The sequence below is a fragment of the Lithobates pipiens genome, unplaced genomic scaffold (genome assembly GCF_037356315.1).
Source record: "Lithobates pipiens isolate NorthernLeopardFrog02 unplaced genomic scaffold, aLitPip1_a1.2 Scaffold_1, whole genome shotgun sequence".
Lineage (NCBI taxonomy): Eukaryota > Metazoa > Chordata > Amphibia > Anura > Ranidae > Lithobates > Lithobates pipiens.
In genome coordinates this window covers 91,954,763-91,979,100 of record NW_027507685.1, presented here as the reverse complement: position 1 = coordinate 91,979,100, position 24,338 = coordinate 91,954,763, and the positions used below count along the sequence as shown (strand labels likewise).

Sequence of the window (24,338 nt, the reverse complement as noted above, 5' to 3'; positions counted from 1 at the left end):
ACCTCGTGAATCAGAGAATAGGCTATTTTTTTTTCAATTCCCCAAGCTTACCAACGGAGACCGGTTGTGGCCGATAGTCATTAGCCGGCCCCCTGTAAATGTATTTCTGCTGCTGTTTTTTGCTCACATTTAACTCATGATGTTTACTGTTTTCCTGTTCTATCTTGAAATATACTAATAAAAATATTTTCAACACAAAAAATTACTTCGTCAACAATTTCGTAAATTTTTCCTGATGAAGCCGTTTTTGGCGAAACATGTAGACATTTTTGGACGCAGTCTTTTAAGTGTGAGATTGCAACAATAACGGTGTCGCTAATAGGGATTTTGTGTATATAACTATGACTCTGAATATATGTCTGTATCCATCTTTTTATGTGTTGTGTATAAATAATAAAAAAAAATGTTTTTATTTTTATAAGAATACGTGGTAGTGTATATTTGAAATATGTACCCTTAAAATCCCTTATCCAGTACTTTATTATTCTTTAAATGAAATGGGATGTTGGTACCTTTAGGCATACAGATTTTTTGTAAATTGATCTCTAGCCACACCTTAACTATTAGACCCCTTTCACACCACACCACCCATAGCGTGGGCGGTAAACCGCTGCTATTTTTAGCGCCGTTTTACAGCTGGATTTTACCCCCCGCTAGCGGCCGAGAAAGGGTTAAAACCGCCGGCAATACGCCGCAATAGCAGCGTTTTGCCGGCGGTATTACAGCGCTGCCCCATTGATTTCAATGGGGAGCAGCGAGGGAGGAGCGGTAAACACACTGCTCCTAAGAAGCTGCTGGCAGGACTTTTCCCTGACGTCCTGCCAGTGCACCGCTGTAGTGTGAAAGCCCTCTGGCTTTCACACTACAATGGTGCAGCTTTTTTAGGGTGGATTGCAGGCGCTATTTCTAACGCTATATCGCCTGCAAAACGCCCTGGTGTGAAAGGGGTCTTAGGAGTTTCAATGTGTATGCAATCAGGCAGGCCCTTGCACTACATGGTTTTGGTAAATCTGAAGATGAAAATCAGCAGAAAATCTGATAGTGTGTATGGGGCTTAAGAGAACATTCTATTCATTTAGTGATTTATTCGCATTTGAAATGGCATTCTAAGTACTTTTTCTGATCCAATAGTGAAGTCAGGCTTACATAATGTAGCATATTTTGAACAGTGACATATACATAAATTATTATTAAAGAAGAGGCAGAGAGAATATATTCTGATAGTGAAACAACGTGCAAGTCAAAAAAAAGAGGTGGTCTAAAAAGGACCTTTATGTGTACAACATTTCTTTTACCTTGGCCATTCCAATTGAACTGGCGTTCAGCTCGGCAATCCCTTGATTTGTCTTATCCCCACGTTCCCACATCCCGAAGTCCTGCAGGAATATACAGCATATATTATAAATGAAAAATGAACAGCAGATCATTTTCGGTGAATCACACCGCATAATCCTACATATGCTGATCTTACTTACCGCCGTTTTATAAGCTGCTTCAATGTAAAACACCAAATTTTGGACAAAGGTAACCTCATCCAGAGTGTAGACTATATGAAGACCTGGCGGAAAAAGACAATCATTAATACCCCAGAAATCAAGGCATTTGATACCATTTTGGCCTGGTTAAAATACCATTAAAGAGTTCCGTTCTATTTGTTCAATAAGTGCAAAAAAAAACCTGTTAAAAGTGGTTGTAAAGGCACAAGGTTTTTTTAGTACCTTCATGCCGTGTGCAGCAAGCCCCCCTAATACTTACCTGAGCCCCATTTCGAGAGCCTTGGCTCACAGGGGACTCGCACTACTTGGCTTCCACTGCAGTCAGTCACAGCCAGTGAGCCAATCAGGAGACAGAGGGGGTGGGGCTGAGCCACAGTTTTATGTGTGAATAGACACACAGGGCAGGGGCATGGGAGCGCCCCTGCTTGGGCACCCCACAGCAAGGTGCTTGCTATGGGGGCATCTAGCAGAAGCCAGGAGAGCCGGCATGGAACCCGGGAAGAGGAAGACTGGAGCTGCTCTATGCAAAACCATTACACAGAGTAGATAAGTATACACATTTGTTATTTCAGAAGAAAAAAAAAAAAACAAGCTTTAGTATTACTTTAATCCTGCCAGAAATCCTGTGCTGTCTTGTGCACACTTCCTATGTTATCCGAAGAAGCATAATCAACCCTCCCCAGTTCCTATCTTAGACTACAAAACACCTCCCCCAAGTGGTGATGAGGAGATCAGGTGAAATTCAGTTTTGCAAAAGGCAGCTGGGTAGGGCTGACATCATTCAGTCCACAAAATGCTGTGCGTTGTCAGCCTGTAACAGGACTTAGGAACTGAGTGCAGATCAGCAGGTATTGTTCTGTTCTTGCAGGGTCTGCAATACATGGGGAAAATGGAATGTATTGCAGAGATGTACTAAATCATTTTTTTTTTCTTTTTCCCCCAGAGATGCACTTTAATGATTTAAATCAATGCAACTAGGGATGCACCGAATGGGTTTTTTGGTGCCGAAACCGATACTGAAAATAAATCTTCCTTGATCCTGAAAACCGATACCGAAACAGCACTGATACCGAAATTGACTATTTTTAAAAAATATTTTTATACAGGAAATGGCCAGAGACTGCGGGCATGCTACACAGGAGATGGCCAGAGACTGCAGGCATGCTACACAGGAGATGGCCAGAGACTGCAGGCATGCTACACAGGAGATGGCCAGAGACTGCAGGCATGCTACACAGGAGATGGCCAGAGACTGCAGGCATGCTACACAGGAGATGGCCAGAGACTGCAGGCATGCTACACAGGAGATGGCCAGAGACTGCAGGCATGCTACACAGGAGATGGCCAGAGACTGCAGGCATGCTACACAGGAGATGGCCAGAGACTGCAGGCATGCTACACAGGAGATGGCCAGAGACTGCAGGCATGCTACACAGGAGATGGCCAGAGACTGCAGGCATGCTACACAGGAGATGGCCAGAGACTGCAGGCATGCTACACAGGAGATGGCCAGAGACTGCAGGCATGCTACACAGGAGATGGCCAGAGACTGCAGGCATGCTACACAGGAGATGGCCAGAGACTGCAGGCATGCTACACAGGAGATGGCCAGAGACTGCAGGCATGCTACACAGGAGATGGCCAGAGACTGCAGGCATGCTACACAGGAGATGGCCAGAGACTGCAGGCATGCTACACAGGAGATGGCCAGAGACTGCAGGCATGCTACACAGGAGATGGCCAGAGACTGCAGGCATGCTACACAGGAGATGGCCAGAGACTGCAGGCATGCTACACAGGAGATGGCCAGAGACTGCAGGCATGCTACACAGGAGATGGCCAGAGACTGCAGGCATGCTACACAGGAGATGGCCAGAGACTGCAGGCATGCTACACAGGAGATGGCCAGAGACTGCAGGCATGCTACAGGAGCTGGCCAGAGACTGCAGGCATGCTACACAGGAGATGGCCAGAGACTGCAGGCATGCTACACAGGAGATGGCCAGAGACTGCAGGCATGCTACACAGGAGATGGCCAGAGACTGCAGGCATGCTACAGGAGCTGGCCAGAGACTGCAGGCATGCTACAGGAGCTGGCCAGAGATTGCGGACATGCTACAGGAGATCAATGCAGCCTCACTGTGCCCAGCAGCCTACCAGTGCCCGCCACGTAGCCTGCCAGTGCCTCACCAGTGCATATAAACACGCACACACATATAAACATACAACACACATACATAGAAACATGCACACATACATATTTATATATATATATATATATATATATATATATATTATATACATTATATACATATACACACACACACACACACACACACACACACACACACATATGACAGTTTTTTTAAATTGGCAGCTGCAGCTCTGTACATTAATTTCCATGCTGGGTACTGCACTCTAGGGGGAGGCAGAGAGCACAGCACACACTGCTAGACGTCTCTCCTTTGGTTTCACTTTCACAGTAAACATTGTACCCAGCTCCTGCACAGCAGATTTACACATCGTCTGAGGAGACATATGCAGCCACCGCTGTGGGGAGGGGGACTTTACAGCAAGACCCCACTGCAGCATAGGTGAGGAGGGAGGGGAGGAGGAGCGCTAAAGACAGAATGACAACCCCGTGATGGGCGGCACCGGGGGCGGGGCTTGGCCCGCCCCATTTTCGGCACCAGTATCTGCGGAAATTCTCTTCGGCTTTTTGCCGAAAGGGCCATTTTCGGCCGATATGTTTCGGCGGCTGAAATTTCGGTGCATCCCTAAATGCAACAGTTATTTTCCTTTTGGCCTAGTTATTTTTAAAAGCTTATCGATCGATTTATAGTAGACTTGAACCCTAAGTGAATGGCATTTCGTTTTGTCTGTGTACCATGTATCATAAACTTGCATTTTTATTTTATTTATTTTTAACTTATTTCACCTTTTTTTCATTGTTATATCTCAGTGCTGCTAAACTCCTCCAAGCCATTTCATGATGGCTTCACGGCATCTCTCAGGTTGGCATTTCCTAATGGTGACAACAGAGAACAATGCCTTCCATTAGTGCTTCTACATTGTCACTCCGTTGCACTTCCGATGGAGTCTACAAACATATTACACAGATAAGATCTCCATTGTTGTCACTATCAGAAAACCAGCCCTGAGAAATGACATGCTGTCATCATTAGAGTGCATGTAGACAGAAAGAGAAGGCAAAAGGGGTCGCAGGAAACCAGCAGCACTGAGATGTAACAAAGAGTGGTATATATATATATATATATATATATATATATTTTTTTTTTTTATATATTAGTGTGACAGTACAGTTCCCTGTCCTAGTAATTGTCGCCCAGGGTTCTCCAATAGGCAGTTTGAGGGGCTCCAGGGGTATTTAATGTGGAGGAATCTGTTTTATCAGTTTCCTCCAAAGTTTGTAAAATCCACTTGGGGACTTGGAGCCCGGAGATTCCATAGCGTTATGGGTGGGATGGAATCTCCAATCCTGGGACCGGGTTTTTGGAACAGCCAGGAGTCTGGCTGGTTGATTAAGCAGATGGATCCTGGGCTTATAGCAGAGTTAGCATTAGGGTTCTGGGCTCCACCCAGAGAGACAGGAGGATCTCCAGGAGTCCAGAGACCCAAGTCTGAGGATCAGAGCAGTGAGGGGCTGCTTTCTAGATAGACGCTGTGTGTGTTGAAGCTGTGTGCATCTAAGGAGACAGATGAGAGCCTGAAGTGGAAGGCCGGAGCAGCAAGGAAGGTGAAAAGAGGTACAGTAGTTGTACGGGAACCCTGTTATATGGCCAAGAGGGCTGAAGTGTAAAGCCTAGGTGGCAGTACTGCTGAAGATAGCCAGGTGGCTTGGCATTTTCCATGTATTGTTTTTGGGAGAAAAAAAACTGTGTGCCCTGTGTGGGCAACCAAGAGCATATATTAACTTTATTTTGTTCCTTTTAATAAAAGTGGGCTACCATGCCCTTAAACTAAAGTTCCTGTTCGCTGCTCTAATTCATCCCAAAGGGTTCTATCGGGTTGAGGTCAGGAGTCTGTGCAGGCCAGTCAAGTTCCTCCACCTCAAACTCGCTCATCCATGTCTTTATGGACCTTGCTTTGTGCACTGGTGCGCAGTCATGCAGGAAGGGTCCATCTCCAAAGGGTTCCCAAATTTGGGAGCATGAAATTTTCTAAAATGTCTTGGTATGCTAATGCCTTATAGGGGTTGTAAAGGTTAGTTTTTTATTTTCTAAATAGGTTCCTTTAACTAGTTGCTGACCGCCGGCTGTCAAATGAAGGCCAGGCGGCGCAGCTATTGTGGCGGGTGGCCGTCATATGACGGCCTCTCATTTAAACAGGGAATGCACGCGATCGCGCGCGCATCCCTGTTTCTTTGGTGGTGGCATGTCACGGAGACACCGCTCGCCACCGAAGGGGGTGAACAGCCATTGCTTATGGCTGTTTACCACGTGCTCGGCCGTGATGAAGTCACGGCCGATCACACCCCGACTGTGCACGGCGCATGCGCGCGATCGTGAGCGCGCTGTGCGTGCATGTCGGTGGCGGCGTGTTCCCTGGGAACACTGCTCGTCACCGACGCTAGTAAACAGCCATTGGCCGGCTGTTTACCCACGTGATCGGCTGTGATCCTTTCACAGCCGATCACTAAAATGTAAACAAACCGCGGTAACGAGATGTTACCGGGTTCTCCTCCTCACACACAGATCGTGTGTGAGGAGGAGATTGCGGTAACATCTCGTTACCGCCTACAGTATACATCAAGCACACTGATTGCCGCCCCCCCCCCCAATAAAGAGGACCTGTCACCACCCCTCATAGTACCTGTCAATCACAGCCCATCAGAGTACCCGAGTACCTGTCCCGGCCCATCAGAGTACCCGTCCCGGCCCATCAGAGTACCCGTCCCGGCCCATCAGAGTACCCGTCCCGGCCCATCAGAGTACCCGAGTACCTGTCACGGCACATCAGAGTACTCGAGTACCTGTCACGGCACATCAGAGTACTCGAGTACCTGTCACGGCACATCAGAGTACCCGAGTACCTGTCACGGCACATCAGAGTACCCGAGTACCTGTCACGGCACATCAGAGTACCCGAGTACCTGTCACGGCACATCAGAGTACCCGAGTACCTGTCACGGCACATCAGAGTACCTGTCACAGTCCATATAAGTACCTGTCACCACCCTTCAGAGTTCCCAAGTACCAGTCACCAGGCCATCAGAATACCCGAGTACCTGTCACCAGGCCATCAGAATACCCGAGTACCTGTCACCAGGCCATCAGAATACCCGAGTACCTGTCACCAGGCCATCAGAATACCCGAGTACCTGTCACCAGGCCATCAGAATACCCGAGTACCTGTCACCAGGCCATCGGAATACCCGAGTACCTGTCACCAGGCCATCAGAATACCCGAGTACCTGTCACCAGGCCATCAGAATACCCGAGTACCTGTCACCAGGCCATCAGAATACCCGAGTACCTGTCACCAGGCCATTAGAGTACCTGTCACCAGCCCATCAGAGTACCCATTTGCAGCCCATGTCTCATAGAATATACGTTGGGGTGTTTGCTTTCCAAAATGGGGTCATTTTGTGGGTAATTTCACTGTCCTGGTGGTCCAGGACCTTCAAAAGTGTGATAGGTAGGAATGAAATGAGATGTGTCATTTATGCTCCTAGAATGCCTGAACGTACTACTTCAATGTTCGGCCTCTCTATGTGGCCAGGCTGTGTAAAAGTCCTACACATGTGGTATCGCCATACTCGGGAAGAGTAGCAGAATGTATTTCGGGGTGTAATTTTTGCTATATACATGCTATGTGTTAGAAATATCTAATAAATTGACAATTTTGTGTAAAAAAAAAATGCGTTTTAATTTTTTTCCACATATTCCAAAAACTTCTGGAAAAAAATTAACCATTCAAAAGACTCATTAGGCCTCACAGATTATACGTTGGGGTGTTTGCTTGCCAAAATGGGGTCATTTTATGGGAAATTCCATTGTCCTGGTACTCCAGGGCCTTCAAAAGTGTAATAGGTGGTTGAGAAATGAGATACGTCATTTTTGCTCGTAGAACATCTGAAGATACTACATCAATGTTGGTGCTCTGTATGTGGCCAGGCTGTTTAAAAGTTTCACACATGTGGTATCGCCGTACTCGGGAAGAGTAGCAGAATGTATTTTGGGGTGTAATTTGTTGTATGCATATGCTGTGTGTGAAAAATAACCTGATAATATGACAATTTTGTAAAAAAATCTTCATTTTGCAAAGAATTGTGGGAAAAAATGACAACTTAAAAAAAACTCACCATGCTATTTACTTAATACCTTGGAATGTCTACTTTGTAAAAAGGGGTCATTTGAGGGGTATTTGTACTTTCCTGACTTGTTAGTGTCTCAAGAAATGAGGTACACCTGATGTACTGAAGGCCTGATCAGAAGTGATCAATTTTCAGTGATTGGCACCATAGTTTGTAGACTCTATAACTTTCACAAAGACCAAATAATATACACTAATGTGGGTTATTTTTACCAAAGATAGGTAGCAGTATAAATTTTGGCCAAAGTAACAAAGTGACTGAGTAATTGTCATTCAAACTGTGAGAGCGCTGAAAGCTGAAAATTGGTCTGGTCAGGAAGGGGGTGTAAGTGCACTGTATTGAGGTGGTTAAGCTAGTGCATTGTTGGTTCACTTACCTTTTCCTTCGATTACCCTTCTAAATGTTTTTTTTCTTTGTTTGAATTTCTCACTTCCTGTTCCTCCTCAGTAAGCTGTTCAGTAAGCTGTTCTGGCTGACTAAACACCGCTCGGATGATGGTGTGAAGTTTACTGAGGAGAAACCGGAAGTGAGAAACTCAAAGAAAAAAAACATTTAGAAGGGAAATCGAAGGAAAAGGTAAGTGATCCAACAATGCACTAGCTTAAAAGGAACCTATTTCGAAAATAAAAAACAAAGCTTTACCCCTTTAAGAGTTCCCTTCACTGTTTACAAGGGAGAACTCAGACACCTGCTGGCGAGGGTGTGGAAAAGTGGGTACACTGTTGCATGTGGTGTGGGAGTGTCCCCATACTAGAAATTTTTGGAGAGGAGTTTTTGCTCTTATCTCCAAAACCACGGGCATTCTTAGAGAAGCAACCCCTGAACTAGCAATTCTAAACATACACATAGACCAATTTCCGCCATCCCTTAGATTCCTTGTAGTACAAATACTGACAACAGCTAGACTCCTGATTGCTCAGAAGTGGAGAGCCCCAGACCCTCCCTGTTTGAGCGATCTGAGGAAAAAAATAGATCAAACTTTTAAATATGAACAAATTCTTTCCACGTCAGAGGGGAAATCTTCTGCTCTGTATTTCCAATGGGCACCTTGGATCGGCACCAGAGATATTCTATAATTTTCTGCCTTAATTTTCTGCCTTTTTTTTTTTTTCCTTTTCATTCTTTTTTGTTGTTCTACCTTACTGTTCAGTTGAATAAAAAAATTTTTTTTTGGCTGTAATTAAAAGGAGATAATACTGTATCCATAAACGTATGTGGTTACCTATCCTGTTTTTGCTTGACAAGATTCTGTGCTCATTGGCACTTTTGATTGTAAATATTCTCCTGTATGCTATACAAGTGTATATGCATTATCAATATGTTGCTTTGATATTTGTATCTCACCAGCCTTTCAATAAAAACTATTTTTCAAAAAAAGAGTTCCCTTCACTGGAAGAAAGGGATCAAGCCCAAAACCTGAAAAACAACTCAACACCATAATCCCCCATCTACCAAATGATTTGGACCAGTACCCAAAGCAAGGCCCGTAAAGACATGGATGATCAGTGGGCCGGCCACAGCGAGCGGTCCTCCCGGCAGGGAGCCGGCCACAGCGAGAGAGCCTTTGCACAGTCCCAGTTACAAGGAGAGGTTTCTGCATGGGCCTAGTCATATGGAGAGAACACATACATACCAGATGCAGTCATCTGTGCCAGGAACAGCAAAAAGATTGAAGTGGCATCAAGCTGTAGATGACCCCACTGATCATCCCCAACGACGGTAGAACAGGTGTTTGTGTTATACTTGGCATGGAGGGAATCACGGGTGCCCTGACTGTACTTAAATTCTTCCACTTTGGGGACCTGTAGAAAAGTAACATAATTGATGAGCCTCGATCAGGTCAAGCATTTCCGCCATGTTAAATTATCAAACAGTAATGGAAAAGCCAAAGTAACAATGTTGTGAAGCCTTTTGAAGGCTGTCAATATCAGAGCATTTGTAGGCTGTTGAGCAAGTATTTGACATGCTTACCTGTCTCATCATACATTGCAGAAGACCCCTCATAAGTTTAACCACATTCTGTTGGAGAAAAAAAAAGGAAGGCATGTAATTGGCTGTACCCAATGAGCAAACATTCTAAAATACAATACCATGCTATATCTACAGTTAAAGGATCAATTAACTTTGCTCTGGTCTATTCAGATCACAAACATGAGTTTGGGGGGCATGCAGTACAGCATGGGTGCTTGAACATTGTCAGGCTGTGGTTGCCTTTATTGCTTACCCTCACCCCCTTCCCCCTCAGTGCAACCTACCTCCCACCACTAGACATGGCGAGAGAGCATTCTGACAGTTAAAGCAATACTTCCTTGACATCACAGACATTGGGTGCGGCCTTCCAGTATATTTTCATTACAAACTGCACCAAACTCTTTTACCTAGGACTTTTTTTCTCTCTTGCCATTTCTTGTTCTTAACGTAAATAGACTGGTGGACCCCTAATCATCCCAGCTAAATGAGCTTGTTGGACATGCCATTTCAAAACCATGGAAATTAATGTGTAGTTGGCCTGCCAAAGGAGTTCAGTAGGGTTGAGGTCAGGTATGCATGATGGATGAGAAGACCTGGTTCACAGTTGGCGTTCCAATTCATACCAAAAGGTGTTAAGTAGGGTTGAGGCGAGGTGCAGATGTTGGATACGAAGACCCAATCCCAAAGGACTTCACTAGGGTTGCATTCGGGTACTGATGTTGAATGAGAGCGCTAAAGGTGTTCAGTAGGGTTGAGGTCAGGGCTCTGTACAGGACACTCAAATTCCTCAACACCAAACGCAAACCATTTTATTTTGGAACTGGCTTTGTACATAGGGGCACCATCAGGATGGTACAGGAAAGGACCATCACCAAACTGTTAGCACAAAGTTGGAAGCACACAGCAATCTAAAATGTTTTTGTATGCTGCAGACTTAACAATATCCTTCACTGGAAACATCTGAACTCAACCACTGGAGGGTAGTCCAGACACCTTTGGTCACATAGCAAGTGATGTTCTGGTGTCCACATAGTGGAGCTAAAAGAGTCAACCATGGCTCAAAACAGGTTACATAAATACAACAACATTATGAAAAGCTGGCCATACACCAGTAGAAAAGTAGAAGGTTCAAAAAGTTTTAATTTTCAAAAGCTTCATTCAAATCTTTAATGGGGTGGGGCCAATTTGACCATTCATTTCAACTGCATTGACAGAAAATAAGATAAAAATGTAATTCCTTTGAGAAAATTTCTAACAGCGAATGTAGTTTTTGTTTGGGCAAAACTATGAAAACCACCTTAATATGTCTGGGATTCCATTTAAATAGCAGATTTGAATGGAATTTTAAGGCCTTTTAAAATAAATGAGTTGACTCAATGACGACAAGAAAGAATGTTTTGATGAACAATTTTTCCACAAACATTCAAAAGGTAAAATCTAACCTTGCAAGGCCAGCTTTAGCTTAGAATTTACTACAGCACGATAGTCCTACCCAGGGATTTTTTTTCCAGCATGAACGTGGGGGGGACACAGTTTTGGCACCTCCAGCACTGAATGTATCTTAGGGAAAGGGGTGTTGGAGGATGTATTGATACTGGCTGCTGATTTATTGTGGGCAGCCTATTTTTGCTGGGAGGTCTATTGTTGCAGATGGGGGATATTTTATTGCTGGAGGGTCAATTGTTGCAGGGATCTACTGTTGAGGGAGGGGGTTTATTGTTGCTGGAGGGTCAACTGAAGCTGGGGGAGGTATTTTGCTGTCGGGAGTTGATTGTTGCTTGGGAAAGGGGGAGGGGGGTGTATTACTGCTGGCTGCAGAGGATATTTACTGGTATTTTTTGTGGAGAGTTGATTGTTGCGGGGGGGGGGGGGGGGGGGTATAATGTTACGGCTAGATGATTATTGCTGGGGGGGGTGTATTTTGTTGTGGGGAGTTGATTGTTCCTGGGGGATATATTGTTGTGGCCAAAGGGGATCTTTACTGGTATTTTGTTGCGGGGATTTGATTGGCCAGCAGTAATAACACCCCCCCCCCCCCAGCAACAATCAACACCCCACAACAAAATACCAGTAAAGATCCCCTTTGGCCAGCAGTAATAACCCCCCCCCCCCAGCAACAAAGGGAATCATTACTGGTATTTTGTTGTGGGGAACGGATTGTTGCGGGGGGGGGGGGTATTACTGCTGGCTGTAGGGGATATTTACTGGTATTTTGGTGTGGGGAGCTGCTTGTTGCTGGGGAGCATTTTGTTGTGGGAAGCTGACTGTTGCTGGGGGGCATTTTGTTGCTGGGGGGTTATTACTGCTGGTTGCAGGGGATCTTTACTGCTTTTCTTGTTAGGTAGTTAGGGGGGCAGAGACAAGGGGTGAGTATATGCACCTGAGAAATAAATCCCTGGTCCTACCAAGATCTTAAAAACAAATACAGATATAGAAGAATGAATATCCATTTAGGAACACAAGAAGCAAGCAGCTACGTTCCTGAAACCAAAAGAAGTCAAGAAGTCTTCCAACTTGGTGGTAGAATTCTGCTTATCCCGGGCCTTGTGGGTCAGGCAGCACGACACAGGATATCGGGAATGACATTTAGCAGGGACACACTGCGTGAAATATTAGACGAGGCTTAGGACAGGAGAGCCTTTATTAGCAACCATAAGAAACGAGGTTGGAGAAGACGTGGAGCTAAATCCAGCAGACATCCCACTGGTGTGTATAATAAGTATACAACAACATAAGAACATGGCAACACTGAGGATATGGAGAATGGTTGTAGAGATTGTACAGGATTATATTGGGTGACCATATCGAACGTTCCTCTCATCTTACCTGTTCCAGCTCATAAGCCTTTGCTTTGTCCTCATCCCGGTCGGCATTCTTCCTGTAAGCCAGGCTCAGACCCCACACTGCCAGGACAGTGTACACGTTGTCCCTCACCCAGGCATCTTTATGTTCACAGCTGGCTGGCAGCAAACCTGTGACTGGATTCTGAAATAAACATCCACACATTCAATTCAGAGCTTTCTCGTTTCTTAAAGTTGAACCCTGGCCTTAATAAATTACATTATTTAACCCTTTTTTTCTAGCAATTTTGCATGTAAAAATAATAATTTTAAGTCTCAAAATTAGTTAACCACTTCAGCCCCGGAGGATTTGGCTGCTCAATGACCAGGGCCCTTTTTACAATTTGGCACTGCGTTTGCTTTAACCACTACAATACAGGGCACTTTCGCCCCCTTCCTTCCCAGCCCAATTTTCAGCTTTCATCGCTCTAGCGCTTTCAGTGACAATTGCGCGGTCATGCTACACTGTACCCAAATGAAATTTTTATCATTTTGTTCGCACAAATAGAGCTTTATTTTGGTGGTATGTATTCACGATTCAGTTTTTTATTTTTTGCGATATAAGCACAAAAAAGCGGAAATTTGGAAAAAAAACAATATTTTCTTTTTTCTATTTTAAAAGAAATCCAATAAAATCAAATTTTGTCATAAATTTAAGCCAAGATGTATTCTGCTACATGTTTTTGGTAAAAAAAAATTCCATTAAGTGTATAATAATTGGTTTGGTGATCACGAACATATGTACGCCAATGATCATGTACATATGTGTGCAGGTGATCACGTATATACGTGTGCAGATAATCATTGGAACATGTGATTTTAGTGGGACATATGTGGGGGACATGTGTTTTTATTATTTGGGGACATATGTGGGGACTGTGTTTATACTGTGTGGTGTGTTGTGTATTACACTAGGCTGGTGATCAGTGAGTAAAAAGCTGTAAAAAACAGCTCATACTCACTGATCATCAGCCGGCTGCAGCGATCTGCTCTCCTCTCCTCAGCGATGACTTCTGTGTGAGGAGAGGAGGAGCCGATTGCCTAGCAACTGGCTGTTTGTTTACATCACATGACGGCCGTGATTGGACACGGGCATCATGTGATCAGGAGGGCCAATCAGAGAGCCCTCCTGCCGATCTGAGATGCGCCGTGTCCGGGTGACACGGGCGCGGGCACGCACGATCCTGCTCCTTCTGATGGACGTTCCTGAACGTCCTATCAGAAGTAGACGGCTCCCACCCGGCCGTATATGTGCATTGGCTGGGTGGGAAGTGGTTAACTTGTAATTGCGCAGTCATGCAATGCTGTACCCAAACTTCCTTTTTTTCCCCCCACAAATAGAGCTTTCTTTTGATGGCATTTGATTGCCTCTGCGATTTAAATTTTTTAGCGATATAAAAACGGAAAAAGACCGAACATTTAAAAAAATTCTATTTTCTACTTTGTTATAAGTCAATAAGCGTATATTTATAGGTTTGCGCAAAAGTTATAGAGTCTACAAACTAGGGTAAATTTTCTGAAATTTACGCAGCTTTTAGTTTATGACTACCTATCTTATTTCTTGAGGTGCTAAACCCCCCCTCCCCCCCATCAACAATATTTTGGAAAGTAGACAACCCAAAGAATTTTCTGAGAGGCATGTTGAGCACATTGAAAAATGACAAAAAAATAATTTACACAAAGTTGTCACTAAATGATATATTGCTCACACATGCCATGGTTATATGTGGAATTACACCCCAAAATACATTCTGCTGCTTCTCCTGAGTACAGGGATACCTCGTGTGAGACTTTTTGGGAGCCTATGGGGCCCCGAAAAACCAATGACTGCCTTTAGGATTTCTAAAGGCGCAAATTTTTGATTTCACTCCTCACTACCGATCACAGGTTCCAAGGCCATAAAATGCCAAGATGGCACAAAACCCCTCAAATGATCCCACTTTGGAAAGTAGGCACCCCAAGCAACTGAGAAAAATTACAAACTTTATTTTTTATTTTTGCACAAAGTTGTCACTAAATGATATATTGCTCACACATGGCATGGTTATATGTGGAATTACACCCCAAAATACATTCTGCTGCTTCTCCTGAGTACAAGGATACCACATATGTGGGAGTTTTTGGGAGCCTAGCCGCTTACAGGACCCCGAAAACCAAATCACCACCTTCAGTATTTCTAAGGGCGTGAATTTTTGGATTCACTTCCTCGCTACCTATCACAGGTTCGAAGGTTTACGAGGGGCCGAATTTTGTGTAGCCGATTGTATCCAGGGTCGCCCCGGGGATGACAGAGTTCATTGTCATTGAAATGCATGAACCACAAGATCTGCTCGTATCGTTTTCTGGTCATGGTGGCAGAGAACACGGCACATGGTGAATTAGGTCAGTGGACCAATATGACCGCAACTCCCTTTTTTTTATTTTTTTTTAACTTTGCCCATGTGGAGGGATAGGCCCAGGAAGGTCTTAAAGTCCAAAAGCGTAATAGGTTTCCAATCTCTGCCAAGGGCCACCTGGGGAATAGCAGCGATTAATTGACCAGCATACAAATTGCTTTGGTCCACAACAGATCTATAGAGATCTTCCGTGAAAAACAGCGAATAAAAATCAAGTGGCGTAAAATCAACATTTCCACCTGAATTCTGAGTTGGCCAGTGAAAAGGGGGGGGAAGAGTACGGGTGCTGCAGAAGTGGTGGGCTCCGAATTCGTATTGGAAAATGCAGCAGGAAGGGCACTATGGGTCTCGACGTGCCTGCGTTTGTCTTCCTGGTGGCTACGGAACGCTACTCATGCTAGCCACCTCACCAGCTTGAACTGCACATATGGGACTCACCACATCACCAAGTGTTACTGCTGTGCTGGATGTATGACCAGGATGTACTAGACTGCTGATGCTTGCCAGTTCACAAGAAGGATGAGCGGCACTAGCACTGGCTCTCTGCTCCATATGAGAGCCCTACAGTTCTTGCACCTCAACAACAGAAGAATGGGGTCGGGTACACCTGACCTTGGCAGGGACCACAATGCCGTCATCAGAGCCATCTGTCAGGGTGCCGCTGCTGTTTACTGGTTCGTATTCTGAGCCTGAATTGGACAGATGGTTGACTTCCTCTTCAATCTCATCTCTCAGGCTCAAAAACATGTAGGCCTCTTCATTAGTGTACCTTCGATTGGACATTTTGGCCTCTAAATTTACTGGTACTACTAGTGAGACACTCAGGAAAAAAAAAAAAAAAAAAGAGCACCTGACTGTCAGCGACTTCTTCAAACGCTACCAAAAAAAAAAACAGTTAGCGTTCGCAGGGATCAGGCCTGACTCTGCGAATGCTGCAGTTATGCGTTTACTGTTTTGTAAGCGACAGTGATCGATTGATACTGCACTTGGGTGGGCTGGGCGGAGGGGCTAAACGCAGGTGCTAGCAGGTATCTGGGCTGATCCCGCTAACGCTGTGTTTTTGGGAACCCTAAACTATTGGGGACGCTAATGTGATTAAAAATATTGATCCGTTCAGGCACTATACTTCTAAGGGAGGTCTATGGTGCATGCGTGGGTGTTAGCGCTACTGGCGTGAATCTGAAGATGTCTGGAGCGAGGCGGACCCTGACTGACGCTAAAAAACCACCAGGTGATCGTGGGGTAAACCTTTTATTAGGCAATATACCGCGGGTGCCCTGATGCTATAAAATTTAACTAACCAGCATCGCCCGTGACACTAATACGGTGATCACTGGTGACGGGGTGATCAGGGGGTTAAACCTTTATTAGAGGGGTTTAGGGAGGGTCCCTAGACCTATCTGGGTCTACTACGTAACCTAACATTGATTATTGTCACAAATGATGCTAGTAGAATGATCAAAGAAAAATATGAACACTGCACTGGGTGATAATGACAGGGAGTGAAGGGGTTAATTGGGGGCAGGGGGTGACAAGTGTGCCTATGTGTACTGTGTCAGTGTAGTGTTGGTGCAATTTACTGTGAGATGTTCTTTCTCTCTCCTTTCTCTGGAACGAAAAGAGTTCTGGGCCTGGAGACTGATCGGTTCTGAAGTGAATCCGATCATCGCGCGTGCCCCTAGGTGGCAGCGCGCCCGATGTAAGGTAACGTTGCTTCGCCCAACCAATCTGCCGCAGTCCAACTGCAGTGGCTGGTCCGGAACTGGTTAAAACATTGTATACACTAGGTTACCAAAAGTATTGGGACACCTACCTTTACACGCACATGAACTTTAATAGCATCCCAGTCTTAGTCCGTAGGGTTCAATATTGAGTTGGCCCGCCCTTTGCAGCTATAACAGCTCCAACTCTTCTGGGAAGGTTATCCACAAGTTTTAGGAGTGGGTCTACGGGAATGTCTGAATATTCTTCCAGAAACGCATTTGTGAGGTCAGGCACTGATGTTGGATGAGAAGGCCTTTCTGGCAGTCTCTGCTCTAATTCATCCCAAAGGTGTTCTATCGGGTTGAGGTCAGGACTCAGGTCAGACTCGCTCATCTATGTCTTTATGGACTTTGCTTTGTGCACTGGTCCAAATCATTTGGTGGAGGGAGGATTATGATGTGGGGATTTTCTTCAGGGGTAGGGACCGGCCCCTTAGTTCCAGTAAAGGGAACTCTTAAGGCGTCCTCAAGACATTTTTGACAATTTCATTCTCCCAACTTTGTGGGAACAGTTTGGGGATGGCCCCTTCCTGTGCCAACATGACTGCGCACCAGTGCACAAAGCAAGGTCCATAAAGACATGGATGAGAGAGTTTGGAGTGGAGGAACTTGACTGGCCAGAGACCGCAAGCCAGGCATTCTCGTACACATCAGTGCATGACCTCACAAACGTGCTTCTGGAAGAATGGTCAAACATTCCCATAGACACACTCCTAAACCTCGTGGATGGCCTTCCCAAAAGAGTTGAAGCTGTTATAGCTACAAAGGGTGGGCCAACTCAATACTGAACCCTACGGACTTAGCCCGAGATTCCGACAACCAAATCCGTCGGATTTTGTCCGAAACTGTTGTATGCACACGGTCGGACAAAGTTGTCGGAAAATCCGACGGAAACAGTCCGATGCAGACCACACGCAGTCGGAAAATATCCGACAAACCGCTCCGATCGGACACATTCCGACGGAATCTCGGACCGTGTGTACAAGGGCGAAGACTCCATTCATGCCTGAGACCGACAATTTTGGTGCATTTGCTGCACCCAAATAGCTCCAGTACCTTTTATGGCACAGAGCCAAACGCGTTTTACATTCCGCATTTTTTTGCACGACATAAAAGAGGAACTGCTACCTGTATTTGGCGTACCATTAAGAAATAATGGCACTGCAATCCCATTTTTAGAACGTTTCAAAAAACACGCCTTTCCAGAATGCCCAGGTGTGAATGCCTCCTAACATTTCTTCCTGTTGGGTGTTTCTATGAGTGGTGTTAAGTGATGGACTATTTCACCGTCTGGCATTGCTGGGTCATGTCCAAGTCATCTGTTGTCCTTGAAATAGAGTAATTCTTGGAAGGACCAGTGAAAGGCAGGAAGCGTGGACAGATCTGCATGCATCACCGCTTCACAGCAAGGAAGGAGGCACATTGTAACATTACTTAATGTAAATCAAAATCCCCAACACTAAAAGTAGAACTCCACATGCAAAATCTTTCTTTGAACATGATTCCCCAGCCCCCCCTAGCACCTCCCTTATATGTACCCGAGCCCGATCTTGATGCAGTGATGTGCCAGAGTGCAGCAGCTCTCTTCTCACTCTCTCCACATGGGCTCAGAGATATCAGTAAGAGCCAATGTCTCCCATTGCTGTCAATCACAGCCAGTGGGAGCAGGAGGCGGGCCAAATCATGCTCTTTGTGCCAATGGACACACAAAGTGCGGCTCGGGAGCAAGCACACACGAGCTCCCCCATAGCAAGTGGCTTGCTATGTGGGCACTGGTGGGGAACCCGACAAGGAGGATGAGGGTTGCACAGAGCAGGCAAGTATAACAGCTTTGTTATTTATAGAAAAATAAATAAAATGCCCAATTTTACCATCACTTTCAAATGCATTTCCCAATAGTACAAAAGAATAGAAATCCACTGTGAGCACCAAATTCCATTGCAAACTTTAATATTACCTGGTAAAAGTAACAGTAATTATATCGCTATGTTGCACAGCCTGTGCAGAGAGCAGAGCTGCCGGTGGGGCTCAGCAGGCTAGGCAGGGAGCAGGGAGGGGCCCCCACTGTATGTAGGAGCACCTTCGTCCCCGACATGGACTATGGTATGGTAGGGTGCTGGAAGAGGGGATGTTACAAGGAGACAGAAAAACACAGTAAAAAGGCATTTTCTAGAAAAATACATTACAGGGAGTGCAGTAGACATGTATGGATTATGGTTTTCTGTCACTTTAAAGTACTATACCTTAAAAGTAGGCCAGGCCTGGTTTTGGGCAGGCCACTGTGGGAAGCAGAGGTTTCACTGCTCCCAGGAGGTTGGCTCTACCACATGATGGCCCCAGTACTCTGCTGCCACTATCAGTCAAGACATCTGCACGATCTACTGTTCAAGGAACCCCTAGCAACCGCTAGAGGAATCTTGGTTGGGAAAGGCCCCCAGTGTGGCCCCCGACAGACATCACGACAATGTTCAGTGTATGCAATAGTGCACATGGTCAAAGCACCCCCATCCTACAGGAGAGGGTCAGAGACTGCCCATGCTACCGGAGGCAGTCAGAGACTGCCCCTGCTACAGGAAATAGTCAGAGACTGCAGAGACATACTACAAGCATGGCCACATGCTGCAGTAGACTGTCAAAGACTGGGCATACATAGTAATTGTTACAAGAGACTGCTAGAGTTAACTTGCATTACAAGCCAGAGCACCCTACCACCCTTTAAAATTACTAGCATTGCACTTAATATTTCTCCCAGAGAGATGCATTATAAAAATAAAATAAAGACAAAAAATACACAAAAATAGAAGAAAAAAAGAAATGGACAGCACAGAAAGGTCTGAAAGAATAAACCAATATATTTAGTTAAAAGAAAGAAAAAAAGCAGGGAACACACTCCCCACTGACTGCTGAGGCACAGGAGCCACACAATATGCACCAAAGGGCTACTTCAGTAGCAGGTGAGGCCCCGGGGCATACACAGATTTTTCAACTTTTGTTGTATTGTAAAACATACATGTTCCATGTTCCTGCCACCTTCTTTACAAGTTTATGATTCTCATAATGGAGCTGCATGTATCAGCACCGGACCCTGGCTCCAAAGTCCTGCATTTAGCATCTTGTAACCGAATACAGATGACCCTCGATCAGTTTCACATGGAGCTCAGCTCTGCCCGGTGCACCTCCAATTGTGCCAATTAAAGCTCAAACCCACACCACGCCTTAGGAGCTATTTTGGAATGGTGGCCTCTGTCACCCCCTTGAATCTTAGACACGCATTTCCCAGATCACTAGTAATACTCACATCCCCCGTCCCCGACAACCACATGGAAGGAAACAGGACCAGAATATGAAATAATAAACTACAAAACTCAAGTCATCATCAAGGTGCGAGTTTCAGTCTCTTGCTCCTGTGCTCCCATGTAGTCTTTCCTCCATTAAAAACACGTTCTCGCCAATTTAAATTCTCACATGGAAAAACTAAAATGGTACCCAAAACACTCGGGGAAAAAAAAAAATACAAAGAACGTTCAATGTAATGTTTATATACCGTATCTCACAAAAGTGGGATTTTGTGTCCATTAATATCAGGCAGGTGAGCTTTAACGGCGAGCTGCCAAATACAGTATCTGACAAAAGTGAGTACACCCCTCACATTTTTGTAAATATTTTCTTCTATCTTTTCATGTGACAGCACTGAAGAAATGACACTTGTCTACAATGTAAAGTAGTGAGTGTACAGCTTGTATAACAGTGTAAATTTGTTGTCCCCTCAAAAAAACGCAACACACAGCCATTAATGTCTAAACCACTGGCAACAAAACCAAGTGCACACCTAAGTGAAAATGTCCAATTTGGGCCCAAAGTGTCAATATTTTGTGTGGCCACCATTATTTTCCAGCACTGCCTTAATCCTCTTGGGCATGGAGTTCACCAGAGCTTCACAGGTTGGCTCTGGAGTCCTCTTCCACTCCTCCACGACGACATCACGGAGCTGGTGGTTGTTAGAGGCTTTGCTCTCCTCCACCTTCCGTTTGAGGATGCCCCACAGATGCTCAATAGGGTTTAGGTCTGGAGACATGCTTGGCCAGTCCATCACTTTTACCCTCAGCTTTAGCAAGGCCATGGTCATCTTGGAGGTGTGTTTGGGGTCATTATGTTGGAATACTGCCCTGCGGCCCAGTCTCCGAAGGGAGGGGATCATACTGTGCTTCAGTATGTCACAGTACATGCTGGCATTCATGGTTCCCTCAATGAACTGTAGCTCCCCAGTGCCAGCAGCACTCATGCAGCCCCAGACCATGACACTCCCGCCACCATGCTTGACTGTAGGCAAGACACACTTGTCTTTGTAGTCCTCACCTGGTTGCCGCCATACATGCTTGACACCATCTGAACCAAATAAGTTTATCTTGGTCTCATCAGACCACAGGACATGGTCCCAGTAATCCATGTCCTTAGTCTGCTTGTCTTCAGGAAACTATTCGCAGCTTTCTTGTGCATCATCTTTAGAAGATGCTTCCTTCTGGGAAGACAGCAATGCAGACCAATTTGATGCAGTGTGCGGCGTATTGTCTAAGCACTGACAAGCTAACCCCCACCCCTTCAACCTCTGCAGTAATGCTGGCAGCACTCATACATCTATTTTCCAAAGGCAACCTCTGGATATGACGCTGAGCACGTGCACTCAACTCCTTTGGTCAACCATAGCGACTGAGGCCTGTTCTGAGTGGAACCTGTCCTGTTATAGCGCTGTATGGTCTTGGCCACCGTGCTCCTGCTCAGTTTCAGGGTCTCTGCAATCTTCTTATAGCCTAGGCCATCTTTATGTAGAGCAACAATTCTATTTTTCAGAGCCTCAGAGAGTTCTTTGCCATGAGGTGCCATGTTGAACTTACAGTGACCAGTATGAGAGAGTGAGAACACCAACTTTAACACACCTGCTCCTCATTTACACCTGAGACCTTGTAACACTAAGGAGTCACATGATACGGGGAGGGAAAATGTCTAGTTGGACCCAATTTTGACATTTTCACTTAGGGGTGTACTCACTTTTGTTGCCTTTAATGCTACAAAAAAAATAAAAAAAAAATAAAAAATAAAAGGGTGTGCACTTTGGTGCACTATGGTAAGCACACAGCGGTTCTGAGTCAGCATGAACATTTGCCATTTTAAACAAAGGCCAGCTGCCATACATGCCAGCAATGTAACCCCAGATGTACTACTTATATGTATGCATTATGGTAAGAAAGGCAATCACAAGCAAGTTACAGCTAGCAGACGATAACAGAATTTCAGATTACGGTACGTCTCGGCTTTTAGGATGCCACATTTTATTCTAAAAATTGTATCCAAATGTGACTTTTTTTTGTATCAGTACCCCTGCCAGGTATTTATTGTTCTCTGTGGCGCTACTGGGGAGATTCACCCCTGTATGTGTTCTGGTCACCATCCTTATTGGGACAGAAAGGGAGAGAAAATCCATCAGTCTTCCTGCGTAGGTGGCACTGGCTCCTGTCCTAAGACAAGTGCCACCAGTGATTTGGGGGCTATTCTCACCAGGAGACCACTATTACACTACGACCAATGATTTTTGGAGCTGCTCTCTCCCCCAGGGACCATTATGCCACTAACACTGATGAACTGAGGGGCTCTTCTGCCCTGATGGTCATGATCCCACCAACACCAATGATTTGGGGGCTATTCTTTACTGGAGGGACATGATCCCACCAGCACCAATGATTTGGGGGCAATTCTTTACTGGAGGGACATGATCCCACCAGCACCAATGATTTGGGGGCTATTCTTTACTGGAGGGACATGATCCCACCAGCACCAATGATTTGGGGGCTATTCTTTACTGGAGGGACATGATCCCACCAGCACCAATGATTTGGGGGCTATTCTTTACTGGAGGGTCATGATCCCACGGATACCAAATAATTGAGAGGCTTTTTGTTGCCTAGAGGCCTTTATCCCACTGACACCAATGATTTAGAGGCTAAAATCTCCTGTGGGCCACTATCTCATTGACACTAATGATTTGAGAGGTTATTCTCCTGCAGGGTCCACTATCCCATTAGCATCAGTGGTTGGATGAACTATTTTTTCCTAGGGTTTGTTATTCCACTGACACCAATAGTTTGGAAGGCTATTTTCCCCTTAGGGGGGGCACAGTCCCACTGACGCCAATAACTTGGGTGGCTGTTTTCTCTTGGGGGCCATAATCCTGCGGATACCAATAATCTGGAGGTCATTATTAACTGCAAGCCAAGATCCAACTGATAGACTGGGGGGGGGGGGTCTATTCTTCTCTGGTGGCCACAATTTCACTAACATCAATGACTTGGGGGGCTATTCTCTCTTCAGGGCCCTAATCCTGCTTATACCAATGATTTGGCCTTCCTGGAGGCCAAGATCCCACTGACATCATTGAGTTGGAGTTATTTGTCCCAGGTGGCCACAATCTCACTGACAGCAATGATTTGGGGGGGGGGCAACTCTCTCCTGGGGGGCCACAATTGCCCCATACTAATGATTTGAGGGACTATTCTCCTCCACATTCCATTATCTCATTAGCATCAATGGTTTGATGAACTATTTTTTACTGGTGTCCGCTATCCCATTGACACCAACAATTTTGAAAGCCATTTTTCCATGGTGGTCACTATCCCACTGAAACCAATGATCTGGAAGATGATTTTCCCCTAGTGAGCCACAATCCCACTGACACCAATTATTTGGGTAGCTCTTGGGGGCCATAATCCTGCTACTAGCAATGATTTGGCGCTAATATTCCCTGGAGGCCAAGATCCCACTGATAGCCTGACACCAGTGATTTTTTTTTTTTTAAGGGGGGGGGGGGAAATTTTCCCTAGTGGCCACAACTGCACGGACAATGATTTGGGGGGCTATTCTCACCTGGTGGCCATAATCCTGTTGATACCAATGGTTTGAGGTCTATTCTTTCTAGGAGACCAAGATTTAAAGGGCAATTCTCCATTGGTGGTTCCCAATCTAAATGACACCAAAGATTTATGGGGGGGGGGGGGGGTTGTTGATATTCTTTGCCATGGTCATCATACTTTTAACTGATCACTCCTTAAGTTTGGCGACAGGTATAGTCTTGATCTACCAATCCTTAATACGTAACATGCAAAAGGACAACAAAGGAATCAGGAGGTTGGTGAACTGACCTGGTGACAGAGGATGGTTTGCTGGACCAGCTTGGCATATCGATCTAGACGGACACCAGAGTTGCTCCGGCTTCTCATTGCAGCCAGCTTGTCAGACTCTGAACCCTGTAATAGAATGAATCCATCAAAAGCTGAACTCCAGGCAGACATATTAGACACAAATAAATAGAGCACTGTAATCATTATATATTTTATGAATACAAATGGTGTCAAGTCCATAAATTTGGTCCAATATCAGCCTCTTGCAGTCCCAGTACAGCATGGCTGGATTGAGAGAATAAGATACAGCACAAGGAGCAAATTAGTTTACTAGAAGCATGCTGACTGCAGGTGGAAGCAGGGTGA

The 24,338-nt window shown here is 45.3% G+C and overlaps 1 protein-coding gene across 1 annotated transcript in view; it reads right to left on the bottom strand.

Annotated features, from left to right (window-relative positions):
- PHKA1 (phosphorylase kinase regulatory subunit alpha 1) overlaps positions 1-24,338 on the bottom strand; it is a 140,602-nt gene that overhangs the window by 108,503 nt on the left and 7,761 nt on the right. The window contains 6 exon segments of the mRNA XM_077485894.1: positions 1,296-1,376; positions 1,476-1,558; positions 9,467-9,635; positions 9,805-9,852; positions 12,631-12,789; positions 23,994-24,098. Of these exon segments, the coding sequence (XP_077342020.1) occupies positions 1,296-1,376; positions 1,476-1,558; positions 9,467-9,635; positions 9,805-9,852; positions 12,631-12,789; positions 23,994-24,071 (618 nt within the window). The 5' untranslated portion in view covers positions 24,072-24,098.